This window comes from Dipodomys spectabilis, unplaced genomic scaffold (genome assembly GCF_019054845.1).
Source record: "Dipodomys spectabilis isolate Male_0828 unplaced genomic scaffold, ASM1905484v1 ptg000009l, whole genome shotgun sequence".
Taxonomy (NCBI): Eukaryota; Metazoa; Chordata; class Mammalia; order Rodentia; family Heteromyidae; genus Dipodomys; species Dipodomys spectabilis.
This window is the reverse complement of record NW_024870686.1, coordinates 16926860-16947236: the sequence shown is the minus strand read 5'-3', so window position 1 is coordinate 16947236 and position 20377 is coordinate 16926860. Positions and strand designations below refer to the sequence as shown.

The following is a 20377-nucleotide window of genomic DNA, read 5'->3' as shown; positions in this document are numbered from 1 at the left end:
TAAATTCTAAACTTTAAATATCCATATATGGTGATCATTTAAAACTACTTCTAGGAAACTGTAAGAAAAAAGGTGCTTGTTAAAATATTATCCACTAATTTTCATTTTATGATATTTAAAACATATAAAGGAAACACAGCTGTAATCCTCCCTAGACACTATGCTGAAAATGAACTATACAAATTGTAGGTGGGAATGGGAGGGAAAAACTAGAAGTGAGGGAAGTATACTTCTGAAAAGAAATGTACTCATTATCTGACTTACATAACTAATTCCTCAGTATATCACCTTTATAATAACAAAAATATAAAAGTAATTCATATTGTTTATATAAACATGTATCTAAAATGGCACATTGTCTTTTACCTTTCTTTCTAGTCAGAACAGGTAACCACCCCAATAGTTTTCCTTTTTAGTCCACTGACCTTTTCCTGGATTCCAGTGTATTTTAACTCATTCTTTTAATGGTTGCAGATCATGAAAGGCTTTATTGTAATTTACTCATTACTATTCTTAAAAACATGTAGTTTTTTTTCACTAAGATTCCTTACATAATTATCCAGTAAACATTTTTACTCATATATTTTAGTATATCATTATAACACTGAAAAATGGAAAGCAAACCTATATATACAATAAAAAAGAATTAGTTGCACATTGTGAAAATATTCTGGAACCAGAATTTTTAATTTAGATTAATAAAGCCTATATAATGTGGAAGATAGCCCTATGGTATTAAGACAAAACTAGGATTTAAAATTATATGTATGGGTCTGGGGATATAGCTCAAAGGTACAGTATTTGTCCAGCCTGTGTGAGACCAAGGTAGATGATCTGTTGCATGGCCAACAGTACATACAGGGATCACAAACTTAATATTATCTTTAAGGGTCATACAAAGGGTTTCAATTCAATATGTCAGTTTATGTCCTCCCTTCCATTACCCCATCTCCCAACTCTATACATCTGCTCAAGTTACTTGGTTCCATTTTCTTATATGTGCATTTGACTATATGATAATATTCACTCACCATTCTTCTCCATTCATTTTGGCTGACATTCTTACATAATTTTTTTTTCTGGTTGCTTAAGATTATTTCTAGATAGTGCTTTGGAATATTAAGATTTCCACATCCTCAAAATTATACCAGTATGTGTATGTCTGTATGTGTGTGTGTCTCTTTGTAAGAGAGACAGACTTTAAAAAAAGCAAAATTTTCTGTCTAAAACTGTTAAATGAGAGCCGGGCGCCGGTGGCTCACACCTGTAATCCTAGCTCCTCAGGAGGCTGACATCTGAGGATCACGGTTCAAAGCCAGCCTGGGCAGGAAAGTCCACGTGAGACTCTTATCTCCAATAGACCACTGGAAAACTGGAAGTGGCAATGTGGCTCAAGCAGTAGAGTGCTTGCCTTGAGCTGAAGAGCTGAGGGACAGTGCCCAAGCCCAGAGTTCAAGCACCACGACTGATAACCCCCCTCAAAAAAAAAATTTAAATGAGATTATAAACAGATCACTGTAAATTATGACAGCAGGTTCTTACAGAATAAAATGGAAATGTCAACATCCTCTAGCTACTGACCACAGGAACACAGCAGTAGTGAGTAAACTGGATTATTTTTGGTGTGATGCAGAACCATGGACATCTTATTAAGGGAGTATTAGAAAGGATTTAGAGGCTTTGAACCTAAATTAGTTAACAGTAATATACAGGAAGTGTTGCCAGGAAAAATTCTCCAATTGGTGATCTTAGTGAATCTTATTTGGAAGGAAGATAGACTAGAGGGTGACTAACACTATCACTAGTAAAGCAGTAGTGTTAGCCAGGATAAGGAAGTGTGTGTGGCTACTCTTTGTGGTTTGGAAAATGTTCTATTTTGACTGTTGTATCAGATGTGATAGCAGAGAGGTCATGTTTGTTTTTATCCTGACTCCTCATGACCTATCTGCTGTTGATGTTCTGGGAAGTGAATTTGTTTTCAACAAGAGAATACCAAGTCTGAGGTTTGAAGGCCAGAGAAGCTTGAGAGGAGACCTAGGCTTAGTGATAGAAGCAGGTGGCTCCTGCTTGTGAGAGGACTGCTTTTCTCTGTCAGGAGAAAGAAACAGTTGCAATTATCTCAAAGGCTTTTCATAAAACTAACTGAACATCTGACTTAAGGATTGAACTTTACCTGCTTTTTTATAAGGGAGCAAGAACCTAGAAGTGACTAAAAGGCAAACTGCAAAAAAAAATAAAAAGAAAAGATAAAAAGAAAAAAGCTGAATGGATTAAAAAACTCATAACTGTCCTAAGTAACAATTTAATGAAAACTTATCTTTTACTTGTTTTCATAAACAATTTTTTCTGTTGTAGGAGAAACACTTGAAGGTTTTCAGTACTCACCCTACCCTGAAGTTGATCGGTTTGTTCTGTCTTTGGTGAATAGAAATGACGTGGAAGGAGGTAAAGCTAATCTATTCTTTATTCACTGCTACTGGATAGAGTAATAGTCCCTTTAGAAACATTATTTGCATTTTAGGAATTCGGCGTTGGAACTACTTTTTCCCAGAAGAATTACTAGTCTACGACATTTGCAAGTATCGCTGGTGTGAAAACATTGGGAGAGCCCACAGGAGTAATAATATCATGTAGGTATCATGCAGTAATATCATGCTTATTGATGAGTTGTATGTATATAGCCAATACTATATTTTAAATGTTTGTGACTTTGTGTGTGTGTGTGTGTGTGTGTGTGTGTGTGTTGTTGGTATCCTGAGGCTTGAACTCAGGGCCTGGGTGCTGTCCTTGAGCTTTTTTGCTCAAGGCCAGCACTTTACCCCCTGAGCCACAGCTCCACTTCTGGCTTTTTGCTAGTTAATTGGAGAGAAAGAACATCACCAACTTTCCTGCCTGGGGTGGCTTTGAACTGCATTCCTCAGATCTTAAACTCCTCAGTAGCTAGGATTATAGGCATGAGCCACCAGCAACTGATGTCATATTTATAACTTTTAAATATAGTTGAGGATTTAAAATTTCTTGTTTTTGTAACAAGTTGAATTAAATTTATGTGTATTACACTTGGCTCTTCTATAATATTTAACTTAGTTCTTACATTGCTCCAAGCACATAGGAGCTTTGTTTTTTGGTTTTTTTTTTGGGTCCAGTTGTGGGACCTGAACTCGGCCTGGGCGCTGTCCCTCAGCTCTTCAGCTCAAGGCTAGGGCTCTACCACTTGAGCCACAATGCCACTTCCAGCTTTTTTCTTTTTTGCTTATCTGGTGCTGAGGAATCGAACCCAGGGCCTCACGCATGCAAGGCAAGCGCTCTACCACTGAGCCACTTTCCCAGCCCAGGAGCTTTGTTTGACCTTCATGAAGACAGCAATAAGCAGGTGAACAGAAATGATGGGAAGGATTGTCTCTCCTTTTCTCTGTACAGAATTAAAATTGAGCAGATCTAGGCAAGAAGGAAATTCCTCAGCATCATGTAGGAGGGTATGGTGATGCTTGCTTGTTCAAGACCAAACATGGTATTGATGGGAACCATTGTTGGATGCTTGCTTTATATGCCAAGCCTTGTGTTAGAAATTTCCTTAAAAGTACAAATAAAAACCAGAAATAGAATTTTAAATAATAGGAAGATATAGTAGAATGAGGATAAAATAGAAATCTGAACCTCTGAAGTACCTAGGATTACAAGCATGAGCCACTGGCCTGGTTTGTAATATAAGCTTTTAAAACTACAAATTTCCCTCTAAAGAACTCACTGAAGGGTTGAGCATGGTGGCTCACACCCATAATACCATATACTTGATGGTAGAGATAGGAAAATTGAGTTAATATCTCACACCTATAATCCCAACAACTTGGAAGACCAAAGAGGATTGTGCTATAATCCTGGCCCAGGCAAATACAAGATCCTATCAGAAAAGCAAAATGAAAGGGCTGGAGGTGCGTCTGAAGTAGTAGATGATTACCCAGCAAGCACAAGGCCCTAAATTCAAAATTCCAATACTGTCAATACAAAACAAAACCCAAAAAGGTCACTTTGGCTGCATTTCACAGAACTTAGCATGTAATTATTTTCAGTTTTATTCAGGTCTAAATATTTTCACGAGGTATTGGTTATTTAGAAATGGTTTTAATTTCTAAATGATGGGTTTCTTTATAGTTATTTTCAAAATCTGTCCTGTGGTCAGAGAATGTGTTTGCATAGCCGCAAACAGGTACTTTTAAATTTGGTAAAATTCACATAGCTTGCATGGAGTCAATTTTAGTTGTTGGTAATCACAGAAAGCTCCTTCATGTATGTCAATTAGATCCAGTTTGCAAATTGCTTTAGTATTGTTCCCTATTTTCTGCATCATTACTGAACTTTCCTGGTGGGTACTGATCTATAAATTACCAAACATACTTTTTTTGGTTTGTTGGTCTTGGGCTTGAACTCTTGGCAGTGTCTCTGAGCCCTTCAGCTCAAGGTGAGCGCTCAACCACGTGAGCCATAGCACCACTTCCCGTTTTCTTGTGGTTAATTGAAGATAAAGAGTCTCATGGACTTTCCAGCCTGGGCTGGGACTGGCTTTGAACTGTGATCCTCAGAGCTCAGCCTCCGGAGTAGGTAGGATTACAGATGTAAGCCATCAGCACCTGGCTAGAGCATACTTTTTTAAAGACTTGATACTGTATTTGTGGGTGAATTTTCTGTCCTTACAATGCTATCGAGTTTTTTTCTCACCTCTTTTGAGGAAGTATTTGGTGGATATGGTGAGAACTGTTGCATCTTTGGAGGGGATCCTAGTCATTTTTCCACATTTTGTGACTTTTTCTAGCAACTAGTTTATTTGGGTTGCTGTATATCTATTGTCGTCCTTTAACTCTTGGATTTTCCTCCATCTTTAAGTCCTAGGCACATTTTTTTTTTTTTTAATCCTCAGTTTCAACCTTGTTCCAAACCAGTATTCAGCCACCTGAATTTTTACAGTGTTGAGAAAGATCTACATACTAAAAAAAAGCACACTTCCTGAGTATATATAGATCTTTATCATGTGACCACTACTCAATCACTTCCAGTATATTCCATGTTTTCCTGCTAGGCACATTTTATAGATAACAAAGAACTGAATTTTATTTCTATCAGGTATGGGCATTAATACTTCCTTTTCTTTATATATCCAGGATTCTGGTTGATCTGAAAAATGAAGTTTGGTATCAAAAATGTCATGACCCTGTATGTAAAGCAGTTAACTTCAAATCTGACTGTGAGTTCTTAATTTTTACATTTACCACAAAGTAAAAAATGAGATAATTAGATGTCTATATAAAAGCTTTCCCCACCCCCCCATCTGATTCAGGTTTTCCATTGCCTGCTGAAGTCAGTCTCCGGTTCTTTCTCAAAGAAGTAAGTGCAGCTTTTTGTCTTTCTCTTTCCAAATTCATTTCTGGCACAGAATCATAAATGACCTATGAGCATTACCCAGCTGTGTTTAGTTTTTTTTTTTTTTTAAATAACATCTGGCTACATAGCTCAGACTGGCATCTAATTAATGTTGCAATTGCTTCAACCTCCTCAGTGCTGAGACTTCAGGCATGTACTACCATGCTTGACCAGATAGCATCTAAACATTGAGTAGTGACTGTTCTTACTTATTGGAGTTGTTTTCCTGTCTCAACTCATGTCTGACAATGTGCGGCTTCTTCTTTTTTACTGCTGTATAACAAATTGTATCCTCAATGGACCTGGTCCCAGAATTTAAGAAGTTTTTCCCTTTTTGCTTTACAAAGTAAAACACTCATCTTTGTCTTTTTGAACAACCATTTCTGAAGGATGCATCTTTGAAACTAAAAGGGAACATGCAAGTTAAGTTCTGCCAGGTATTACTCAACACTTAACTTCTCTTAAAGATTTATATTTATTCAAATTACACTCTTTGCAGGAAAAAAAAGCAACAGAAAATACATTAAAAAATGGAAAAACTCTTTCTCAATTTGGCCCAAATATCAATTTTTTAGCATATATCTTCCATAATTTATGTTTGCATACTGCTAAAAAAGTCATAATGTATATGCTATTTGCCCATATATTTTCCCCTAAAGTATGAAAAGTACGTTAGTAGTACCTATTAACTGAATTGCTGTCCACAGAAATGACAGGAAATGACCTTTTCATCTCTACTAAGTAAAAAGACAAGTGAAATTTCACTTTTTTTTTTTTAAATTTCTTTGTGAACTTTGTGGGTTTATCACCTATATTTCTATTATGAACTGTCTATATCTATTTTTGTATATCTTACTAACATTTTACAAGATTTTAGTAATGTTTTATGCTGTTCTATTTTCAGACTTAATTTTATACCCCCCATTTTTTTGAGTTATATCTATCAGCACTACTTTTTTTTTTTACATGTTTTACACTTAGAATAAACTACCAGCTACAAGATGACCAAGTTTAAGTTTATATTCTAGAAAACTCAATCTAGTATCTACTCAGTCTAATTTTTAAGATGTCTCCTATAAAACAAATACATGTAATATAATAACCGACAGCCATATTCTTGCTAAACTACGTACTAGGTTAAAAAATGCTTGGAGGTAACAACAGCTGAGCGCTTGTCAAGCGTGCCTATAATCCTAGCTACTCAGGAAGTCCAGATTCGGAGGATTGTGGTTTAAGGCTATCCTAGGCAGAAAAGTTTGCAAGACTAGCTCAATGGAGAGCTGGATGGAGTAGTGCACCTGCTATTATTGTAGCTGCTTTATAAATTAGAGGCTTAAGTCTGTTGTCAAGCTAATATTCATCTAGAATATTCACTTCAGTGTAAACTGTTTTGGTATGTATGGTAAAATGACTTACTGACTAAATATCTTTTATCTTCCTATCCTGCTGGCTCCCTCCACCCTTCCTCATTGAAATAAAGGAAGAAGAGGTTATAGCAGATGACATGGGCAACAAGAAACCCATGAATCCTCATGAGGCGCCACCTTGCAAGCCATCACCAGGTGCATCTTTTGATGCTGACTGGGACAGTGGCAGTGATGATGCTTACTTGTTACAAGTGGCTGAAGATGCTGAACTAGCTGATGTTGCAGAGAACAGTCTTCTCAGTTACAACAGTACAGAGGACGAAATTCCTGATGAACTAATTATAGAAGTCTTACAAGAGTAGCTAACTGCACACAATACTTCTACAACCAGACTGTCATTTGCCTGAAGACTGTGACTTGTAATAACAATCAATTAGGGCTGGGGTTTGAGCTCAGTGGTATAGAACTTGCTGAGCATGTACAAGGCCCTGGGTTCAATCCCTAGAACTGAAAAAAAAAAATGATATTAACTTATTATTAAACCTGATTATATCAACAGTTTTATTTGTTTTAGTGTTTCTTAAATAAACCAGTTTATTTTAACATTAGCTTCAGTGTACTGAAATTCAGCAGAAATCTCCAGATTACCAAAAATAGTCTACATTTACATTAGCTTAATTTTACATATTTTTAAGTTAAAGCTCGTGGGGATAGTCAGCAAGGTGCCAGTACTGCCTGTAATCATAGCTACTTAGGAGGCGCAAGCACATGCGTACACACACACACACACACACACACACACACGCGCACACACGGTGGAAGTTGAGCTGTGGGTCAAGTGGTAGCAAGTGAAAAAAAACTCAGGAACAGTGCCCAGGCCCTGAGTTCAAGTCCCAGGACCTGTACCAAAAAAGAAAAAAAAATAAAGATTAGATGTTAACAATATTAAAGTTTATTATTAAAGTTTATTACTTAAGACACTAACGAGAAAAGATGACTATAGCTTCTAAAATGCTTAGATACTTCAACTAGTGTTACTTAGTTTGAACAACAAAAAAACCTACCGCATCTAGTGATTCGCCTATACATTATTTATAAAACAGCTGAGTTTCAGAAGGTAATGGACTACCATGAGATCTTGCTCCACAGGTGCCTTTCAGTCACTGGTTGTCCCTTTCCCAGCAAGGAGCTTCTCTAACTGCTGGTTGATATTTTTCAGATGGTTTTCTGCAGCCAAAAAGGTTTTCGCTTTAAGTAACAGAGCTGGAAGGCTGGATGAATCATACTGTGAATGAAAGAAAATTATAAATTCCCAAGTTATCAAAACCTTTTTTTTTGGGGGGGGGGTCTAGTCGTGGGGCCTGAACTCTGGGCCTGGGCGCTGTCCCTCAGCTCTTCAGCTCAAGGCTAGCGCTCTACCACTTGAGCCACAGCGCCACTTCTGGCTCTTTTCTTTTTGTTTATGTGGTGCTGAGGAATCGAACCCAGGGCCTCATGCATGCAAGGCAAGCGCTCTCTGAGCCACCTTCCCAGCCCCTATCAAAACCTTTATAGCTCTGTAACTTCGTAACTCAAATCTCTTACTAATATAAATTTTGACAGAGCTTTCCATTAGGTATGCCTTGCAGTTTTAATCTGAGATCATTACGAAAATTGATTTTAACTCATTTTCTCGGGTTATAATTGGTAATATAAAGTTGCAAGAGAACCACTCAGCAAAGTTTGCACTGCTCTCTTTTTACTCCAAAAGAACAGTTGTTTGAAGAACTGTGGCATCTGAATTATTAAAAATAGAAAATCATGTCCAGGACAGGTGAGGACTTTGGGCAAGTGAATGGGCCTGCTTGATCTCACATCGATTTTAGCATGCAAAAACTCTAAGGAAGGTTGACTTACTGCATGAAGTGATGGAATGAGCAGTAAATACCAGGCCTGTAAAAGTTCTTAATAAGAAAATCCATTAATTAGAAAAGTTACTAGATCAACAAATTGTGGCAAGGTTGCCAAATCCTCAATATTTATTTATTTTGCTGGTCCTGGAGCTTGAACTCTGGGCATAGTTTTTGTGCACAAAGTTAGCACTCTACCACTTGAGCCACAGCTCTAGTTTTTTTCCCCCCTATAATTGAGTGGAAGTAAGAGTTTCATGGACTTTCCTGCCCAGGCTGACTTAAAACTGATCCTTAGATCTCAGCCTGTTGAGTAGCTAGGATTACAGATTTGAACCACTAGCACCTGGCTCATCATGTTCTTTTTTTTTTTTTTTTAATATATACGTTTTTTAATGGTAAAAACACTGTACAAAAGGGTTACAGTTATATGAGTAAGGTAATGAGTACATTTCCTATTGAGCATTGTTACCTCCTCCTTTGTTTTTCCCCTACCATCCCTATCTCCCCAACTTTTCCCCCGCCCCCAAGTTGTTAAGTTCATTTTCAACATAGTGTTCATCATGTTCTTAAGCATTAAAAACAAGATTTTCTTAAGCATTACAAACAAAATTAGAACCGAATCCCAACAGAAAAACACAACTCATAATTTTTTTAAATAATTCACACCATATCTCTTGTTGCAAACTATCTAAGGGGGATATAGTATAAATTTGCTATTTTTTTCATATTTTGTTCCAGTTCCAGGGCTTGAACTCAGGGTCTCAAGCTCTCACTTGGCTTTTTCTGTGCATGGCTGGCACTCCACTACTTGAACTACACATCCAATCCAGCATTTTGATGGTTAATTAGAGACAGTCTCATAGACTTTTCTATGTAAGCTGGCTTTGAACGGTGTCCTCAGACCTTAGTTTCCTGAGTACCTAGGTTTAGAGGCGAGAACCATCAACATGCAGCTGTTTTTGTTTCTTTGGCAGTACTAGGATTTGAACCAGTCTTTCGTGCTTGCTAGGTAGGCACTGCACTTGAACTATGACTGCAGATCTTCCTTACAGAATTGTATTAGGCTTTTGATAGTTTGCTATTTAATATAATGTTTGTAATACAGTTTCTTAAGTAATGAAAGTAATGAAAGTTGAGCAAAATACCTATTGAAATACGGCTACCACCCACATACGAAGGGAATTTTTTTTTTGGGGGGGGGGGGGTCCGGTCGTGGGGCCTGAACTCTGGGCTTGGGCGCTGTCCCTCAGCTCTTCAGCTCAAGGCTAGAACTCTACCACCTGAGCCACAGCGCCACTTCCGGCTTTTTTCTTTTTGCTTATGTGGTGCTGAGGAATTGAACCCAGGGCCTCAGGCATGCAAGGCAAGCGCTCTACCACTGAGCCACCTTCCCAGCCCCACGAAGGGAATTTTTCTGGCATACACCGTACCATGTTACTAGAAAAATTCAACTTAAATGTTTTAAGATGCCATCATCCATACCAAGGCAGAGTGGATGGGAAAAAATCCTATTTGGTGCTGCATGTTTCATTCAGGAAAAGGAGGAGACATATACAAAAATATCTCCCTCCTAAGGCAAAAAGGAGGTATGCAAAGAACCACATTTGGGAAGAGTTGTTTATTCCAGGCAAAGTGGTCACTAAATTTTGGCATTATAGCTGAGGATGCAGCTAGCTCAATGATAGAGCGCTTTCCTAGCTTGTACCAGGCCCTGAGTTCAGTCGCAGCAAACATGCACATACACACAGCATCTTGGCTTTTAATGAAAGTGATTAATGTTCAAATTGAAGCAATGCTACTATTAATTCATCAAATCTACAACCAAATACCAACTCCAAATAAGCTTTAAACTAGTTAGGTACATAGATACCTTAAAAATATTCTTTCTGGATTTCTAATATGCGAACAGATATTTGACTCACAGAATTACTAAGACCAGTGTCAAAACATTAAAACTCAATTTAGAAGTGAAAAACACAAATCTGACCATGATTTACATAGATATGTATAATTATGTCTACTATATGTACATATTTTATATAAAATTACACTAGTGTATAAATACATAGTTTTTTCCAAATAAATATTTGTTATTCTGAGTTGGACATCATAACAATGGAAAATTTATAATCACAGAAATTGCAAAATTTATGAAAAATATACCATATTTTCCCATTGTGTTTCTGTTTCTTAATCTCTACAAACACACCTAGATATATGGGATAAGACTTTGTTTTTTAGATTTAAAATATACTATGAACAAAGGGAAAGGTTGGTCTTTAGAACATATACAACTATCTGGTGATGTGGATGCAAAGTTCAAGCCAGAAGAGCATGACGGGTACAAAAAGTACACACTTGTGAGGAACTTCACTTTTTAAAAAGTTCATGATTTCGGATTTTTAGCTCCTTAAGATTTTACTGAGTAGATAAAACTACAATAATAAATTTCAGTCATTAATAGTGACACTCTTTTCCTCTTCTTCAAAGCTACTGTCTTTTAGCACACCCTCTCATGTACAGAAGCACCGTAAAGTAGAAATCAAACTTACTGTGTCTCGTATGTTGGGTTCTTTCTCCTGAAGATCTGAATAATCTTGGTGAAGCTGTTTTAAATTAGGTAAGAAGCACAGCACGTTGCTAAGAGATGACTTTCTCTCCTTAAGTTCTTCATATTTTGTTTGTAGTTGTTTCAGCTGTGGCTGTAACCTAGAATGGAATTATTTCCCCTTAAAATAAATGACATATAATGACAGCGCATGAGGCCGAGCGACGTGTGTGAAAGCACAGAGGACTCACTACAGGATCTCTGGCTCAGACACGAGGTCTGTGGGAGCGTTCTGGTTGAACTTGGACACGTAGTGAGTGATCACTTGGGACACTTCCAGAAGAATATGCTTTCCACTCCCAAGCTTCGTCATCAGTTACGTCTTGGGAAAGACTGAATTACAATGTAAGGCTGGCTAACATTTTTTTTCTTTTTCTTTGGGGGGGCGGGTCCGGTCGTGGGGCCTGAACTCTGGGCCTGGGCGCTGTCCCTCAGCTCTTCAGCTCAAGGCTAGCGCTCTACCACTTGAGCCACAGCGCCACTTCCAGCGTTTTTCTTATGTGGTGCTGAGGAATCGAACCCAGGGCCTCGAGCATGCAAGGCAAGTGCTCTACCACTGAGCCACCTTCCCAGCCCTGGCTAACATTTTTAATCTCAGCTAGGCACTGCAATTTAGTAGTGAAAACACAGGCAAGAAGTCTTCCTCAGTTTCTATCAAAATCTCACCCAGTCCTGAGGTCTAATAAAGCTGGTGGAAAAACTACCATAGCCTTGGGCTTAAATGCTTCATCTCTTGGTAGCTCAGTTCCTTCAGCTATAAAAGAAAAAGGCCAACTTGCATTTTATGGCCAATAAAAAAATAAGACAGGCTGTCAATTTTTATTTTTCCAAGGAAAAATATTAAAAAAAACTCTCTCTAAAACTAACCTCTGAGAGTCCTTTCAACAGTTCTTCACATTGAACCCCTGGCAGCAGTAGCTGAGCAGACTCATTAGAGAGCTCACAGGGCAGCAGGCTCCGAGTCAGTGGCCTGCCTGAGTGCTGACACCCACCCCGCCCCTAAACTCCCATCCACCTAGGAGTGCCTGAGTTACTCCCTGTGCTTTAGGATCTTCACCTGCCATGCTGAAGTTTACTCTTACTATGCCTTTTCAAAACATACTTCAACTTCTGAAAAAATATCTAGGAAAGGAATAAGTGTTCAGACTTGTCTGCTCCCCTCGCACTAGCGACAAGCGTAACAAAGCAGGACTTACAAAGCTGTAACACCCCATCCCACAGGATGATCATGACAACTGGTGGTGGGCTTGTAGATGGAGGACTGAGGGAAGTGGTCTGCCTCAGAAGCTCTTCCACATTACTGTCATTCTTCACATACCTTTATTTTATTTGTCATGGGGCTTGAATCTGGGCCTGAGCACTGTCCCTCAGCTCTTCAGCTCAAGGCTAGCGCTCTACCACTTGAACTACAGCGCCACTTCTGGTTTTCTGGTGGTATATCGGAGATAAGAGTTTCACAAACTTTCCTGCCTGGGCTGGCTTTGAACTGAGATCCTGAGATCTCAGCCTCCTGAGTAGCTAGGATTACAGGCGTGAGCCACCACTGGCGCCCGGCACTTTTAATTTTCTTATAATGACTTCCTCCAATGGAAACTTAATTATGGACCAGACCATAGACTAAATTTGAGCACCACTGGACTAAGCAATTTCTCCCTCTTAAGTTTTTATGGCAGTTTTAACATTTAATACTTAATTATACTCTTGACACATACCAGCTTTTCTCTTCTCAAGCTTCCCCTTCAATCTCCCTAGCTCAGTGCTGAGACCAGAAGGCAGGGCCTTGTTCATGCGAGGTAACTGCTCTATCACTGAGCCTCATCCCCCCCCATCTCAAGCTTGTGAAGCTCACTAAGAGGGAAAAACATAACTCTCCAACTCACAAAGCAATGCTGGCCTCAGAGGAGTACCAAAAACTTCTCATGGGCTTCCAGACTCCTGTGCGCTCCAGTCTTTTTAACCAGCCCATGGGGGTCACCCTGGCCTGGAAAAGCTGGCTAGGTCCTCCTGGCACAACACTTGGGAATAAAGATTAATGTGTGGGTCAGTCTAGGTGTATATCTGAACAATACAAAATAGGAGTTGGGTATGGTGATACGTAGATGTAATCCCAGCACTCAGGAGGTCAAGGCTAGCTCAGGTTACATAACAAAACAAGCGAACAACATAAATAGTAACACTTTCTGTATACCAGCCACCATGAAGCACCTGCAGATGAAGTCCCACACCTGCTCAGGTGTGGGTAATATGCCATATACAGAAGCAGGACTGGAAGAAGTAACTTGCTGAAGGTTTTCTAGAAAGTAGCAAGCAGAGGCTTCTTCCAACCCAGACAGTAATCGCAGAGTTTATGCATTAAGTTGTTAATAGGGCTGTCTAGGCCAGAGAGGAGGTGAACTAGCAAAGATCAATTCTAATTTCTCCTGAGCTGATGCATTCTGCAAACCCTGCGGTCACCAGGTGCCCAAGTGCAAATCCTAGTTCTTTTTATGTTTTGGGTTTTTATTGTTTGGTTGGTTTTTTTGCCAGTACTGGAGCTTGAACTCAGCTGGACACTATGCTTGAGCTTCTTTTGCTCAAGGTTAGCACTCTATCACTTGAGCCATAGCACCACTTCCAGCTTCTTCAGTGTATGTGGTACTGAGGACTCAAACCCAGGGCTTCATGCATGCTAGGCAAGGACTCTATCACTAAGCCACATTCCCAGCCCATGCCTAGCACTGTTAATAATGACCTGTAGAAAAAAACCACTCCTTCATTGGACAAACTGTACTGTCCTTTTAGGTGAGCTCTCCTATCTTTAGTTGTATAAAGGAGGTGTCACTTAACAAAGCAGTACATGAATACAGTACATCCTGATCTGTGTCATCACCACCCCCAACCATTCTATCCCCTCTTATCCACCCTCTCCCCTCTTATCCACCCCCTCCCTTCCATTTCTTAATTTTGTGGTATTTATAATAAATCCTTGACTGCATTCTCCCCTCCTTCCTCTTTTTATTGTCTACCCCCATTCTCCTGGCCTTCCCCTTGCAAGTACTCATTTTTTGGTGCTTATTTTGTTGGGCTTTGACTTAATCTTTCTAAAAAATTGTATTATTTGAGCTTTCTATAGCATCTATTATAATTTAATTCACTTGGAACTGCTTGCATACCACCCAGTGTGTTTACTTACAGATTCATAGGCACATTCTAGCTACTACTAATGAGAGAAACCATGCAACCTTTTGTTTCTCTGGGTCTGGCTTGCTTTACTTAATGTAATTCTTTCCAAGTCTTTCCATTTCCTTACAAGTGGTACAGTATCATTCTTTTCTAATAGATGAGTGAAATTCCATTGTGTGTGTGTGTGTGTGTGTGTGTGTGTGTGTGTGTGTGTGTATATACATATTTATGTGTGTATATACATATATGTTTATATACATATATATGTATACATATACACACATATATACGTGTGTGTGTGTGTGTGTATAAATACCATATTTTCTTTTTTTTTTGGGGGGGGGTCCAGTCGTGGGGCCTGAACTCTGGGCCTGGGCACTGTCCCTCAGCTCTTCAGCTCAAGGCTAGAGCTCTACCACTTGAGCCACGGCGCGACTTCCGGCTTTTTTCTTTTTGCTTATGTGGTACTGAGGAATAGAACCCAGGGCCTTGAGCATGCAAGGCAAGCGCTCTACCACTGAGCCACCCTCCCAGCCCATACCATATTTTCTTAATCCATTTGTCCATTAAGGGGCATCTGGGCTGATTCCATATCTTGGCTATGGTAAACAGTGCTATAATGAACAGGGTTGTACTGTAGCCTGGTTTGTGTTCTATTAGATGCAGATGTCCAGGAGTGGAATGGCTGGATCATAGGGTAGTTGTATGTTCAGTTTTTTTTTTTGAGGAACCTCCACACTGCTTTCTAGAGTGGTTGAATAAGCCTTCATTCACAGGATTTTAATATCTTACCGAAGCAATTCATCCTGGACTTCAATCAAACGCTGTCTTTTCTTTTCAATGTTGGTGATCGCCTAAGTAATACAATTTCTTGGTTAAATCCATAATACACTGCTACATACTGGAAGTGCAGAGGGAAATAAGATTGACTAGATAGGGCTTAGAAGGTTTTCTTTAGCATTCTGGCGGGAATGTGGAGGTATGCCTTTGAAGGCAACTATGGGACTCTGGCCCCTCACCTAGCTCTCTTTTACTCCCTGGTTCACGATGTTGAGTGGTTTTGTTTTGACACATGCTACATGCTACCCTTATGATGTACTGCTTTGCTAGAAGCTTGAAATCAATGGAGCCAACTACTAATCAACTGGGACCTTCAAAGCTCTGAGCCAAAACTACGCTTTTCTCTTCATAAGATGATTACCTCAAGCATTTCATTATGGTATTGGGAAGGCTAGCAAACAGATCCTGTTCCTTAGCTTGCATTAATGTTATACACCCAATAAACCACAAGGTCAACTAATGAAAGTCTAACTAAAAAGCTAAGAATATTTTATACAAACTCTAAAGGTTACAAACCCCAAAGGTAAGTCTTTTACTTAATTTCACTTGTTAGTAATGCTTAACTTATCACCAAATGATTCTCTAAGTGACTTACCTTAGCATTCTTCCTTTTCAAAGTTTTCAGTGTCTGGACTTCTTTGAGCTACACAAAACAAAAATAAATCTGTGTATTTTCCAAATATATTTCCAAATACTAATTCAATTCATATATATCACACCTAGTTTAAAAATAATGTGAGATATGGGCAGTTCTCATGAGTTTATTTTCATATTTCCAGCAAATGTAAACTGTTCTTTTAACAATAGGTGCCATCCCAGGACAGGTCAAAAAACTTGTAGCAATAAATTTGTCAGTGGGCTTACCATTCTGATGAGTTCTTCTTTAATGTTAAGGTAAAATTTGGTGACGGCTTCTTCACAAACTGCAGATTTGATTCTTTGTCTGCAAAGCAATTAAAGGGGAAAAGAGTCATCCTAGGTATTACAATGGGTTTCGAAAGGTGGGCTTCATTTGCTTAATATATAAACACATCATTTGGCATATATCATTTTAAACCTAAGATGGTGGCAATGTTTGACCTGTACCCCCTTTTAAAGTCCTTTAGGCTTAAAATATAAAATGCTGGCCAGGCACTGGTGACTCACATCTATAATTCTAGTTACTCAGGAGGCTAGGATAAGAGGATCACAGTTCAAAGCTAGCTCCAGACAAGAGAGTTTGAGACTCTTATCTCCAGTTGACCACAAAAAACCCAGGAGTAGAACTGTGGCTCAAATGGTAAACGTGCCAGCTTAGAGCAACGAAGCTAAGATACAGTGCCCAGGCCCGGAGTTCAAGCCCTGGCAAACATATACAAAACAAAAACAAAAAAGACTGAGGGACATAGCTGTAGTGGTAGAGTACCTACCTAGCAAGTACAAAAGTACAAGAACTCAAACTCAAGTCCCAGTACACAAAAAAGAAAATACTTTTTGGGTAAAGATGAACACTGGAAACATGCCTCAACCAAACAAAACACAACAAAAAAATATTTTTCCCAAGTCCTTTGAGGAGCCATCCCCAGCATTGGCCAATTCCACAGCCCAACATGGTTAGAGTCAGTTCTAATCCTTCCTTACTGCCTGCCCTAATGACCAGTAGATCTGTCTCCTCCTCTAGCAGCTGGGGAAATGACTGGATGGCATGTTTTAACTAACAACTAGTAAGCAGTCGTAAGTATTTTTACTATCCATAAACATGGAATTTCTGTCCATTTATATAGTTCTTCAATAGTTTCTTCCATCAATTTTGTAGTTTTCTTTGTAGGTATCTTGTATCTATTTTGTTAGATATATATCTAAGTACCATGTCTTATTTTGGAGGTTACTACTTGAAATTTTTTAAATGTCTTTTTAATGTCAAATTCTCCAGTCCTTACTAGGAATACACAAAAGCAACTGACTTTTATATCTTGCAAAACCTCAGATGTCATCTGAGGACAAAGACCATTTTGTTTCTTCTTTCCCAGTCTATATTTTCATTTTTCTTGTCTTATTGCCTTTTTCCTGGTCTTGGTTGGAAATCTTCTGGTTTGTCATCATTAAGTATGGTACTCACTATAAGCTCTTGCTGTAATCATATATTGCATGAGTTTATTTATTTATTTTGTCAATCTTGGGGCTTGAACTCTGGGCCTGGGCACTGTCCCTGAGCTCTTCAGCTCAAGGCATGAACTCTACCACTTGAGCCACAGTGCCACTTCCAGTTTTCTTGCGGTTAATTGGAGATAAGAGTCTCATGAACTTTCCTGCCTGGGCTGGTTTTGAACCGTGATCCTCAGATCTCAGCTTCTTGAGTAGCTAGGATTACAGGTGTGAACCACTGGCATCAGCAAATTTTTTTTTTTTTTTTAATTTTGGTGTATTTGAGACTTTCTAAATAAATAATGATGCCACATAGTACCTTTTAAATATATTAAAAACAATAGCAAGAGAGAAAAACCACTGTGTCCCTATCTTGGGGTTCATTTCACTTATCATCTTATATGGTCATATGTATATAACTTTTGACCTTTTCTGCTTGTCCTAGATTTATACTAGTTATTGCAAGTAACGGTATAACCCCTGTTTTCACTGTATTTGATGTCGGTGCCCTGCATCTTGTATATACATTTTTCTAATTTGGGGAGGGGAAGGGAAATAACAAAATGTTGAAATAAGGATACAGGTTAACCCATTATAACAATGAGATGTACAAGACACTATGTTGAAAACGAACTTTACAACTTGGGGGGTGGGGAGGGAGGAGTTGAGGAAGGAAGGGATAGTAGGGGAAAAACAAAGGAGGAGGTAACAATGCTCGATAGGAAATGTACTCATTAGCCTGCTCATGTAACTGTAACCCTTCCATACAGAATTTTTACAATAAAAAATATAAAAAAATAATAATTTCTTCTAAGGACAGAGACCGTTTTATTTATTTCCCAATCTATACTTTCATTTTTCTCATCTTATTATGTTATGTAAAACTTCCAGTATGATGTTAAACAGGAAGGAGACATTCTTGCCTTTGCCTGATTGGAAGTCTTCTGGTTTGTCATCATTAAGTATGGTGCTTATAAGCCCTTGGTAAATATTCTTTATCAAGTTAAAGATGCTTTCCCTGATCTTACTGAGGTTTAATTATAAATAGGTTCTGAGTTTTTGGCCAGTGTTTTTCTCGTACTTATTAACATCATATCAATGCACTCAGGGCACTAACCTCAGTCACCCCCTCCTCGTGCCTTGCCCAATGTCCTTGCTACAGATATTTGCTACAGCCCCCTCAAAGACCTTTGTGCCCTGATGCTGTCCATCCAAGGCAGGATTCCCCTATCTTTCTGTCACCAGTGAAATCACCCTTGATCACAGTTGGAATACTACTTTGTACATTCTGATAGGTGTGAAGTATGGAAACATTTTCTTCACCACTCTGGTAAAAATACAGAACAAATTATCCCATTAAGCCAGCCCTGGTGGCTCACGCCTGTACTCCTAGCTAATCAGGAGGCTGGAATCTCAGGAATGCGGTTTGAAGTTAGTCTGAGAAGGACAGTGCACAAGACTCAAAAAAAAAAAAAAAAAAAAATCTAAAAAGCTGAAAATACAACTGTGGCTCAAAAGGTAGAATGCTAGCCTTGAGCAAAATAAGCTCAAAGACAGCACTCAGGCCCTGAGTTCAAGCCCCAGGACTGGCATGCACATACACAAACAAAAAACTCCAAAACCAAAGTACAACATCAGTCATGTTTAAGCATACAGTAGTGTTGGATAGTTGTGTTTTACAACACATCTCTAGGTTAGTGGTATATGGATGTCTCCAAGGCCCACCAGTATCTTTGAAAGCATCGTTAAAGAAATATCTTCCCTCCACCAGAACTGGAGCAAGCAGTCCACCAAGCCTTTCATGGTTCTTCCCCAGAGCTCTTCAATGTTCCCTACACAAGCTCTGCCAAATCAAATGCACGAGATGGGCCCCGCGCCCTGGCTCACTGGGGGCATCCTCCTAGGCTGCAAGTCTAACATTCCTGGACATTCTCATGATGCTCCTCACCCTGGTTGCAACGTTGATTCTAGAGGCAAATCTCTCTGGGGAGTGTGAGAGGACTAGACTTGGTTTTGGAGAGAGCAGTGGAATATCCCCAATGTGAATGCTGAATGGCAGACAGGAATTCCTCAGTTCTCACCATTTTCTGCTTCCTCTCCATCCCTGCCCCTTCCCAGCATTGTGGTATATGTAGCCTCTTAGCCCCTGATGTGACACTCCGGGAACAGATCTATGCTTGATGCCATTCTGTGCCCACCTTCATGCCTGTTGCTCACAGGAGCTGACAGCGACAGCTGTGGCCTTTCTCTACATCCGCTGTAAGGCCAACAGCTGGGAAAGGGAGGGCAATTCACAACCATTTTAAAAGCAAAACACATCAGATCAGAGAGTCTATTAGAAACATTTTAGAACAGATGACCATAAATCTAATACATGAATACTGGAGTATCATGGAAAGGTTCAAATGTAATGATAATGAAAACACACATCAAAGTCTGTGGGATGAGCAAAAGCAGCACCTTCTTCAAGGGCCATTGATCGGCCCAGGCCTCACAGCCAATGACTTACTTATATTGCAGGAAGATTTTCTCAAATGCAGACAAAATAATATCCAACTCCATGATGTCACTGGCTTTCCTTCCTTCTAGACACCAAATATGCATACTCTCAGAAGTATCTAGAATGTTAAGACAAGTCAATTTAATAAACTGATTATTCATGATTTGGTTCTAGATCCAGGTTTCTGAAAGCCTGAAACAAGATGGTCCAAGAGCACCCCACTCCTTCCTTCCCATTGAAATCCTACTGTCAACCTGCTGTGTCTGTATTTACTAGTTTGCTGTTACCCAACATCCACTGGTGATACAGCTCTTCTCCATTTGCTTAATTCCCAAATTTTAATCTGATAGGCCATGTGTTGAGAACATCATGCTTATTGAGTATATTTATTAAAAATACACTGGATGAGCAGTCTAGAGATTTAAGTCCTATTCTGAGCTTCATTCTCATTCATCCTGAGATGAGTGAG

The 20377-nt window shown here is 39.1% G+C and overlaps 2 protein-coding genes across 4 annotated transcripts in view; one reads left to right on the top strand and one right to left on the bottom strand.

Annotated features, from left to right (window-relative positions):
• Positions 1 to 7476, top strand: part of Primpol (primase and DNA directed polymerase) — a 29461-nt gene extending 21985 nt beyond the window's left edge. For all 3 annotated transcript variants that reach the window (XM_042700669.1, XM_042700650.1, XM_042700660.1), the window contains 5 exons: positions 2356 to 2445; positions 2522 to 2630; positions 5157 to 5239; positions 5333 to 5379; positions 6896 to 7476. In XM_042700669.1, the coding sequence (XP_042556603.1) occupies positions 2356 to 2445; positions 2522 to 2630; positions 5157 to 5239; positions 5333 to 5379; positions 6896 to 7144 (578 nt within the window). In that variant the 3' untranslated portion in view covers positions 7145 to 7476. The remainder of the gene's footprint in view (positions 1 to 2355; positions 2446 to 2521; positions 2631 to 5156; positions 5240 to 5332; positions 5380 to 6895) is intronic.
• Positions 7477 to 7640: 164 nt separating this feature from the next.
• The window catches only part of Cenpu (centromere protein U), a 31215-nt gene continuing 18478 nt past the window's right edge, over positions 7641 to 20377 (bottom strand). Inside the window, exons 8-13 of the mRNA XM_042700701.1 lie at positions 19918 to 20026; positions 16149 to 16227; positions 15880 to 15927; positions 15237 to 15298; positions 11227 to 11383; positions 7641 to 8067 (exon numbers count right to left, since the gene is read on the bottom strand). Of these exons, the coding sequence (XP_042556635.1) occupies positions 7939 to 8067; positions 11227 to 11383; positions 15237 to 15298; positions 15880 to 15927; positions 16149 to 16227; positions 19918 to 20026 (584 nt within the window). The 3' untranslated portion in view covers positions 7641 to 7938. The remainder of the gene's footprint in view (positions 8068 to 11226; positions 11384 to 15236; positions 15299 to 15879; positions 15928 to 16148; positions 16228 to 19917; positions 20027 to 20377) is intronic.